General features: G+C 52.2%; 1 protein-coding gene across 1 annotated transcript in view; it reads left to right on the top strand.

The window, feature by feature from the left end:
- The first annotated feature begins 996 nt into the window (after positions 1 to 996).
- Positions 997 to 10,153, top strand: part of LOC111150849 (pappalysin 2) — a 276,104-nt gene continuing 266,947 nt past the window's right edge. The window contains 1 exon segment of the mRNA XM_022508485.1: positions 997 to 1,900. Within this exon segment, the coding sequence (XP_022364193.1) occupies positions 997 to 1,900 (904 nt within the window).

Raw genomic sequence — 10,153 nt, 5'->3', positions numbered from 1 at the left:
GAGGCACCGGAGAGAACAGGTCCCCTGAAGTCCATGCTCTTCTCGCTCTCTTTCCCATCTGCCCAGGGACACACAAGACTCCCAGAAGGTGAAGTCAAGGGCTCTCAGACTCATAAGGTTATTAGGACACCAGACTGGCATCCCCAAGGAGAACTTTACGGAGACTTGCAACATACCAACAAGTTGGAAGGGGATTAAAAAGCCTTCAACACAGCACAAGCCCAAGCAGCAAGCTGAGGGGAACATTGACCTGCACAGGCAAACTGGCGGCTGGCTGGGGGCTCTGGCTGAGGAGGACCTCTGGAGAGCAGAAGCTAAGTACCAGCTTGGATTTTTGTGCCCGCAGGTTCCTTCTGCAGTTTTAGAAAGAAGCATCAAATTCTGTGTCTCTGGATGCAAGTTGCTCTAGGGATTTGTTTGAAGGTGGATGTAGCTTAGGTTAAGAGCTATAGAAAGAACGGAGCTCTTAGGGAAGGAAGAAGGAGAAAGAAATGAAAATGAGATTAGTGTCTTTTTCATGACTTCAGGTAGGGAGCGGTGTGAGTTTGTGAGGGAGTGTGTGTGTGAGAGGGCTTGGCTCCCGTCTGTGTGTCCCTCCTCTAGGATCAGTGGGAGGAGGGGCTATTGAAGAAGGGACCCAAAAGAAAAAAGAAAAAAAAAAAAAAAAAAGAAAAGAAAGAAAGGAAGAAACCTGAGCTCCCTAGGAGGAGGTTCCAGGGAACCCGGAGAAATGAACTTCTTCGTTCTGCAAGGACTAAACTAGAGTCAGGAGAGCCAGGTCAAGGGAGAAGGGAGAGGGAGGCACAGCACTGGTTGCCGGTAGCCAGAAGAGGCACTCTTTCGGGGCTGCTCCTAAAAGTTTGGTCTGTGAACAAAACAGTTTCCCCGGTGACTGCGAATCCACTGCTAGCCGTCTCTTGCTCTTCTCCCCATCACTCCCGTGTGGTACCCAGAAGTTGACTTCTGGTTCTGTATAGAGAGAGAGCTGGGGGAGGTATGATGTGTCTTAAGATCCTGAGAACCAGCCTGGTGATTCTGGCCGGCTGCGCGTTCAGTACTGCCAGCTCTGAGCCGGGCTGGACACGCAAGAGAGCCCTGGCTCAGAGGGGACACCTGAACCAGGTGCTGTCGGAAGGAGAACGCTGTTGGCTGGGGGCCAAGCTGCGAAGACCCAGAACTGCTCCCCAGCATCACCTCTTTGGGGTCTACCCCAGCTGGCCTGGGGACCACCTGAGGCCCTACCCTGTGGGGGGTCAGGGAACCCGCCATGCAGGACACAGTAAGCCAGATGCCCCGAGGGGTCTGGCCACAAGCCTGGATGGAAGTGTGGGGCTGAGGGGTGAAGCTGAGCAGCCGGCCACCCCATGGGTCTGGCATGGTCCTACTGGGTGGTCGGAGCTGCGGGGAGACCGGGACACTTATCTCGGCGATGGAGGATCCAAGGCCATTCCAGGTGAGGCTGAGACTCAGGAGCACTCAGCCACGGCTGCCACCGTTACCACCACCTTCGTGGGCCCAAAGGAACCCCAGCCAGACAGCCGAAGGAAGGGCCGGGTCAAGACCAGGCATCGTCGCCAGGTGGTGAAGGGGCAGGCGGGGGGCGTGCGGGGAGACCCGGGTGTCTCTCCCCGGCATTTCCAACCTTGGCCTAAGCACCCCCTTGTGCACGGGGTCAGGACCAGTCTGACCCAGGACAGCATCCAGAAGGGTGGAGGGGACCCCCACTGGGAAGCAGAGACCCTTAACCCCCACGGAGGACTGCCTGTCTTATACTTCTCGGGGAGGCGGGGGCGGCTGCTGCTGCGACCAGAAGTGCTGGCTGAGATTCCCCGGGAGGCGTTCACAGTGGAAGCCTGGGTGAAACCAGAGGGAGGACAGAACAATCCAGCCATCATTGCAGGTAACGGTGGTGCCTGGGCTTTCCGAGGTCCCTGGGGGAGTGGCTGGCTTTATGTTTGCCTGGGTTAGACACAAGGGACAAGGAGAGGAAGGGCGCAGGGGCAGGAAAGCCAGGAGGGGCTGGCCAGGGAGAGAGGGGGAAGGGCCTTTATCCATCAGCACAGCAGGACTCTAGACATCATCTACAATAATGACTCTGTAACCACAAGAGCATTTGTCCCAATGAGTATCGATCTCGTGTGGTTCTATACATCGCTCGTGCACTTAGGAGACCTCCAGCTCGCTCCTTACCCCATCTTTAAAGGGGAAGATCTCTGGTTCGTTGTCAATGGGAAAGAAGTGTCACACTCCATTTCTTCTAGTCCAGTCTGAGAGAGCCAGGCAACTTCGCAGCTACGGGTCAGGACCACGACCTGCGCAGTGAGCCGTGGGGGCGGGGCCGGGCCGAGGGAGAACTCTGGCGGGTCCCTTTTCTTTGAGCAGCCCTGGAACTATAGCAGAAAGCCTATCGAGTCGGGGTCCTGGAGTCCCGCTGGGTCCAGGACAAGACTGGATGCTTGTCCTAACATGCATCCAGTCTAAGAACAGCAGGGGCTGCTGGAAGAGGTTGGCTCGCACAAGCCGGGACCCTGGTGTCTAGCGCTGGCTCTTGGATGAGGGACCTAAAAAGGAACCATGCGTAACTGTGGTTTTGATCAGAGGTAATATCTCAGAACATTGCCTATGTGTTTTCCACTATGCCCAGATCTTGGCTTTCATGGAAAGTCACCCAGAAGGACAAAGAAAAGAGTGGCGTTAGGAATGACTATCTCCTTTTCCTTACTGGGGGTGTGTGTTTGGTGGGGGTGGTGTTGGTTTCAAGCAAGGAATGATGGCTAGACATAACAGGTCTTCATTTTCTGTGTCATTATCTCTTTGGATCCCCCCATGGAAGAACCTCACACAAGGCTAGGCACATGGTAGATCCATTTTAATCTCATTAATTTGGATTATCTATAACGCCGTCTGATGCTTGCCAGTCCCATTTACATTGGTGGGGAAACCAAATCAACGAGAGGTGTGCCAGAGGCAGAACAGGAATGGGACCCCAGAGCTCCCGAAGTGCTTGACAACTTCCCAAATTAAAAACTTCTCAGGTTGCTGGATGCCTGCAAATAAGTTTCAGACTGGAGAAAGAAATCTGGAAGGAGGGAGCCTCTTTCAATGGGGTGTTGCTGGAACATCCCTTCTGGACACGTTGTCTCCCCCTCTTTGGCTGTGATTTCTCCTTTGGAAGCTGGGATTCCCAGACACTGAGCCCTCTAGAGTCTTGTGGTTTTGCTTTATTTTATTTTTGGGTGGGAGAGGGGGTGAGAGGAGGGGAGAGAGAAGGGGCTGGGCTGTAAGAAGGTGGGGGCAGAGAAAAAGTAGAAGGAAATCCTTATTCTGGGGCCAAATGGAAGAAATAATGAGATGATTATCTGATCAGAGTTGGCAGCTTCGAAGCTTTTCCCAGATGACATCTTCTTGCTGCCTAATCTCGCTTCCTAGTACCCATCTGCCAGGGAAACTGTGTGCTTGCCGTCTAGACCGAGACCCACGACTCCGCTTACCCCTCCTCCGGCTGTAGCAACAGAGGGACCTGGGATCAGTTCCCTGGCTGTGAAGACTTAGAGAGGGATCCAACAGGAATATATGAGCGAGGCTCTCAGAGGCTATTGCTTTCGGTTATTAAAACCCAAACCCGAGGAAACAGATTCAGGACAGTGGGTACCTGTCCTCTGCCCTGTCCCTTCCACGTCCTGTCTCACGGCCCGGAGAGTGGTGGCAAGACCTGATTCCAGTTCTGGCATGGCTCCTCGCACCTCCCCACCTGCCGCACGTACAGTTCCCTCCCTCGCCCACCTGTCCGCCGACAGCCACCTGCCCCCCACCTTGCCACAGCACACACACTCAGAGCCGTCTCCAAAGTGCCCCTCGGAACCCTCCGGAAGCATGTAAAATTGGGCAGGAAGCCTTTTTGCAGACAGTCTAGCCTCTGAGGCTTCTTTCTCTTCAAATCAAAGCAGCCCCTGTGGTGTACTGGTATTTCCCCTTGAGGTCCACACCAGGAAGGCTGAGGGCAGGGAATACCCAGGTCTAGCTCCTCTCCACCTTCCACACTCTATCTTTCTTTAGACTTGTGCACATCAGAACATATTCAGGAAAGATTTAGGATAAAATTCTGGGAAAGATGGGGGCTAGGAACAAGGCCTTCATTCTCCAGGATTTTAGCAGCCTCTTTGTTCACCGTGTTTAGCTGCTTACATTTCCCCTATGGGCCCCATGGCTGAGGGTAGTGAGGCGGCCAAAGGTAGTGCAAGGTCTCTGATTTGCATGAATTTACTCACTCCTATCAACAGACCAGACCATCTTTCCTTTCTTACCCGGAGCTGGTTCTCTAGCTGGTCATTGCCTGTTCCTGGGCGGGTGAGTCTTCACCTGCGCGGAATAACAACTGGATGGAGTTCCTGAGAGGTAATCACAATTCAGTCTTTGAAGGTCTGCCTCTCCTCTGAGGAGCTCTCCTTCCCAGACTTGACTCCCATCCTCTTTCCCGAAGACTCTGGACCTCAGCTTCTACTACTTACACCCAGCATCCCAGTTCTCAATCTCCCAAACTTGGGGCGTTTTCCCCGTTCAGTAGAGATGTCAAGCAGTTCAACCACACCAGCCCCTGTGAAGGAGCACCGCCCCCCCCACCCCGCACCATGTGGGGCCTCAGGGAATACTTCCCACACGGGGCACTAGGTGGCAGTGTTGCCTCATGCACAAGAGAGTAGGCGGCTCTTTGGAAGCCACGTCGTGGGGAATGCGTTGGGTTTCTTGGATTGCCGTCCCTGCCCTGGCCTCTGGGCGGTATTTTATCATCCCCTCCCAGAGTGGTGTTGGTAGGCATCCCTTAAGGTTGGCTTTACGCAAATCTTTTTGCAAGGCCTATGTGAAAGGGCTAAAGTGGCATTTTTGTGGGGTTGTGATTAACTTGCACTTGCAACAACTAGTAAAGAAAACAAAATCAACTCGAGTTACCTCCTCCCTCCACCCCAAGCTCCCACATTCTTCCAAAATAGGAAGTTGGACTCCAGAATGGATTGCTGGAATCCTTTTATTCAGGGCCGAGGACAATGCAGGCCTCACAGACTTCAGGTGCTGAGGTTGCCTCTGGCCCCTAGAGGGGTCATGATGGTGCTGTCTCCCCACCCTCCTAAGCCCCCCCACCCCCCAAGGTAAGGCCTTCCAGAGTTGCCTATGGCCTGTGCTCTGGAGCAGGGCAACGGGAGGTAGGAAAGGACTGTGTGCTACTGCTCCAGCATAGGGGGTCTGGATAAAACTCACTATTCAGGGACCTGGCCATTTAGGACGTGGCGCCACGGAGAAGTAGCCTGAGGCCACAGGCCCATTTGGTTGGGCCGTTGGAACTCACTCAGCAGCGGACAGAAGCCAAATTCTGTCCCATCCTGATGTGAAATCCTTAAGCTCCAGCACCCAACCCCGAAACCACCCTGTTCCTTTCCCTCCTTCTCAACTTCCTTTCCCCTCCTTCAACCCCGGCATACACAGAAGAGAAACTTCTAAAAGGTTCCTCCTCACCCGTAATTGATTGCAAATGTTCCCTGCAGTTGCTCAGCTGAGTAACCACCTGTAGCTCCAAGTCTCAGGGCTGAGTCAGTACGTCTGTGGCGGGATTAGAGCCGGAGTCCGTATTTACCAAGGGCCTTGCCGCACAAAGCCTGGCGAGGCCCTGTGGGGGAGTACGCAGATGTCTAAGAAACTGTCCCTCACTAGAAGACCCGTGTTTCTCTTGTGAGGATCCAAGTTTCAGAGCAGATCCCGGTGCAGAACGGAGGAGTCAGGCCGACCTGGCCCGATCCCATCTCTGACGCTTATCAGGGCTCTGATCTTTGGTCATTTGTTGAACATCTCTGAGCTTTGGGTTCCTCAAGTCGAGAAATGAGATTGTGTCTTGCAGAGTGGCTAAGACGTTTAAATAAGTCATGTATGTAAAGTGCCCAACACAGGGCTTGGTGGGTGGTACTTACTTATGACAGGGTATTAACAGTGGGAGATAGGCGTCACTGAGAGCCGTGGGTATGGCTATTAACCTACTTAGCTTCGGTTCTGCCCAGGAACCTATAGTTTTTCCTTAGATGAGATAGTAACTTTAATTCCTTAGGAATTTGATTAGGTAATCTGTGAAATAGGAATGAAGGTAAATAGGATTTTTCACCAAGAAGGTTTCAAGATGATTGAGAACACTGTAGAATCAGATGCCTAAAAGAATTCTCTTTTTAAAAATCGCATGTTCTTTTCAGCCTGGGCCGTATGATTTTGGATAAATTAGACAATGGCACTAAAGCTTTTTTTTGGGGGGGAGGGCGTGTCATAAACCCTTTGGAGAATCTGTTGAGGGCTATGCTGACTCCCGGAGAAATGTACATGTTTGCGTAGTTTACAAAGCTTTTAGAGCTTTTCGGATTTTTGGATGGCCAGTGTCTACTGACCCTGGATTAAAACTCCCTTGTTTAGGGCACTGTGATGGCTTTTTGGGGTATGTTTTGAATGACATCTAAGAAATGCGAGTTTACAGGATACTGAGACATCCCTTCTCCAATAAGGGAGACGCGTACTGATGGTAAGAAGTTTCGTTCATGCGGACACAGAGCTTCACAGAAGACAGACTCCCAGACCCAGAAGTGTAAGCGTAGATGTGAAGAGAATTTAAAAGAAGGACGGTGGGTGCTGCCTCCCCCTTTATCCAGTCTTAGTGACAGGGGAAGAGCTGCCTTTCCCAGAGCTCCTTGGGAGGTGACGATTCTGTGACCTTCCTCCTCAGCTGCCTTGTCCTCTATCGTAACCATGGTCAAAGTTTGCCCTCTTGGGACCCTGGGCAATTACTGATTTTCCTCCACGTATAGCCCTGCTCCTTGCCCGGGGCCCAGATGGGTGGCAAAGCTGTAGCTCCCCTACCCTTTGTGTGTCTGAACCCTGGATGTGAAGGGCATTGTCTGTTTCTGGGGCCGGGTTTTCCCTCGCAGTGAGGATGAGATACATGAGTGTGCTCGTGTAGACAAGCCACGGACCCTGATGGTTGTAAGTTAGCGTCTGCATACGAGGGGTTTTTATCTTGTGCCCATAGACCCCTCCGGAAGTGGGGTGCAGGGGTGACATCCCTGTCAGCAGTGAAACGGGCTGTCACTCGGCCCCTCCTTTCGCAGCTGACTGCTGAGCCTTGACCAGGCAGCCTTCCCCATTCCCTCGGTGAGGGGGTCGCTGCTTCGCTGCTTCCGTAGCTCATCACACGTGGTTTCCTGAGGTGCATGTTGCTTCCCGCCTTATCAGCTTGGTATGCATCTCATTTCCATCTACCGAGAGTTCCCCAGGAGCCGAATGCTTGTCTGATTCACGTCTGTCGTCCCTGAATATCTAGCATAGGGCTAGACTCTCAGTTTTGTTTGTAGGACCCATAAAGCAGAAATTCAGCTTGCTGGATGCCCGTTAGGAATGAGAAGAATGATGAGAGGAACTTTCTGAATCTCGAGGCTCCTTGTGGGGAACAGGGCAGTGGCTTTCAAATCTGCTTTAGCTGCCGGCAGAGTTGCCATGGGGGCTTCTGAGCAGAATTGCCCGGTGCAGGGCTCCCCTCCTACCTTCAAAGGGAGCAGCCCCTTTCCTATCCATTTCTATGAAGAAAGGGTTTAGTTACTTTAAAAAAGCTTAAACCCCACAACTCTGGAGCCCAGGTTGTTACACTATAGCCTGCGGGCCACATGTGGCCCAAAATGGAAGACTGTTTTATAAATAAAGTTTTATTGGAACTCGGCCGCACCGTGTGTTCTCTCTCGGTGGCAGTTTTCATGCTCACCGGCAGAGTTGGGGTGAGCCCACAAAGCCTAAAGTATTTACTGTCTGGCCCTTCGTAGAAACAGTTTGCCAAATTGTGCTCTGGAGCCTTGCTTCTCAACTTAAATATTGATAGAGATCACTTGGGATTCTTCTTAAAATGTAAGGGCTGCCATGGGCACATGCCTCGCAGTGGATGTGCTGAGGATAAGCCTCACCGACCTCCAGTTGCTGGCCGTTTCACTAGCCAGACCCCCCAGGAGGTGTGTTCTGAGTTCATCACTGTGTTTGCCCTGAGGCCACTTTGGTGTGGTGGGGATAAAGCGAGCCCGTTCCAGAGAGCGGGACTTCTCTGACAGCCAGCTCTGCCTTGAAGAATCTCCAAGGGCTTGCAGAACATTCCTTCGGCTGAACGGTGGTCTCCAGTGCTTCCGCCAAACCTCCCTTCCCTCTTTCCTTCCTTTGAGGTCGGACTGGCAGCACGGGCTGATGGCTCTCCCAGCCTTCCCAGGTTCACACCCTCTTCTGTCCTAGAGTTGTCCCCCCTCACGAAATCCCTGCACGGGAATCCTGTCTTGGCACCTGCTGTTTGCACTGACCTAACTAACAAGCTCAAGTGCAGACTCTGATTCCTTGGGTCTGGGGCAGCCTGGGAGTCTGCACTTCCGACAGACTTCTGGGGGATCTGGCCACCATGTAGACCATATTGATGTAGGAAGGCCCTGGACTTGGGAGCCTGGAGCAGGGGTCAGCGCACTTCTTCTGCAAAGGGACAGTAGTAAATGGCTTAGGTCTTGCAGGCCCTACAGTCTGTCGTTTGGCTCTTGTGGTGCCAGAGTGTGCGAGCAGCTGTGGACTGTATCTAAGTAGAGGAACGCGTCTGTGTTTCAGGAAAACTTGGTTTACAAGCCCAGGTGGCAGGCCAGACTTTGCCCGCGGCCATCCTTTCCTGACCCGAAGTCTGGAGGCTACTTCCTGTATGAGGTCCTTCATCCACAGCCCTCTGTTGCCTCGCTTCCTAGCCTGGCACTGCCCAGAATAACACCGACAGAGAGGCGGTGGCCTTGGCCGTGGTGGAGAAATTCCTTCCGGTCAAGTAAAAACAAAACTTCCCAGAGATTTCCCGCAGGAAACAAGTGCTGCTTACTTTCTTGGTCTGAGCATTCCGTGGGGAGTTTTATGTATTTTCTTAAAAAAAAAAATAGCATTGAGATAAAACTCACACACCATTCAGTTCGTGTTTCAACTCTACAATGAACGGTTTTTGTTTTTTAAGAATTGTGAAACATTTACCAATCTGATTTTAGAATTAGAATTTTGACCCCAAAGAGGTGCCGTAGCCATTAGTAGTCACTCCCCATTAACCTCCTCACCTTCCCGACTCTACTATGGCCAGAGACAACTACCAGTCTCTTCTCAGCCTCAATAGACTGGCTCCTTCCGGGCATTTCCTGTTTGAATCTGGCTTCTTTCACTGGAGGTTGGTTCATCATGATTAACAGAGCTTCATGCCTTTTTATTGCTGAGTAACATTCCATAGATTTCCGGAATCACATCTCGTTTATTCATTCTTCAGTCGATGGACCTTGTGGGGGCCTCTGCTTTTTGGCCCCTGTGAATACAGCTGCTGTGAGCACTGTGCATGAGTGGACTTGGGTTATCATTTCTTTCAGGTCTATATCCTAGGAGTGGAATTGCCGGGTCACTCTGTGTTTAACATTTTGAGGCACTGCCAGATGGTTTTCTGAAGTGGCTGCACCACTTTGCAAGCCTCGGCCACGCATGAAGGCTTGACTCTATGTTTCCTGCCCTCCAAGTGACGGGGGCTCCTGCAACTTCACTGAGCACTAGGGCTCCGCCATTGCTTCCATCTGGTACCACCTGGGGTCTCTGAGAAACGTGCCGTTGTCTTGTGCAGGGAATAGAGACACCTGGGCCACCGTGCTGAAGTCTCTTCCATCACACGGAGCTCCTAATGGTTGAGAAGGATGCTGTCATCAAGCTTCCTTCTCCAGCTTCTTGAAGACACCCTAAAATGGCCCTTTCTTCCCTGACCCCAGGTCTGCATTGGAGGAGTCCCCTTTTGGCCAGAATTGCATTATTTCTGCTTACTTTCCACACATATGAGCCCTAAGTGACATGCATATGGGGAACATTTGCGCCCTCAGAAGTCACAGTGCATCAGATTGTGATGAGGCAGCACATCCAGGAAGCAAAGGAGAAGAGAAACAGAGAGGAGGAGGGAACATAAAACCCATACAGCTCCCTTACCAATGCCCCGAACCTTCTCCTGGGTTCCAGCTCTGGGGGCATTGTTGTTTCCCTGTGAGCCTGGGGTCTGACTGGCAAGGGTTAGATCTGGAACTTAGGAGTCATCCAGGTGTCTGTGGAGTGA

The sequence above is a fragment of the Enhydra lutris genome, unplaced genomic scaffold, assembly GCF_002288905.1.
Source record: "Enhydra lutris kenyoni isolate GAN:26980312 unplaced genomic scaffold, ASM228890v2 scaffoldscaffold24, whole genome shotgun sequence".
NCBI lineage: Eukaryota > Metazoa > Chordata > Mammalia > Carnivora > Mustelidae > Enhydra > Enhydra lutris.
Note: the sequence above shows the minus strand (reverse complement) of the source record. Positions and strands in the feature narration are given on the sequence as shown.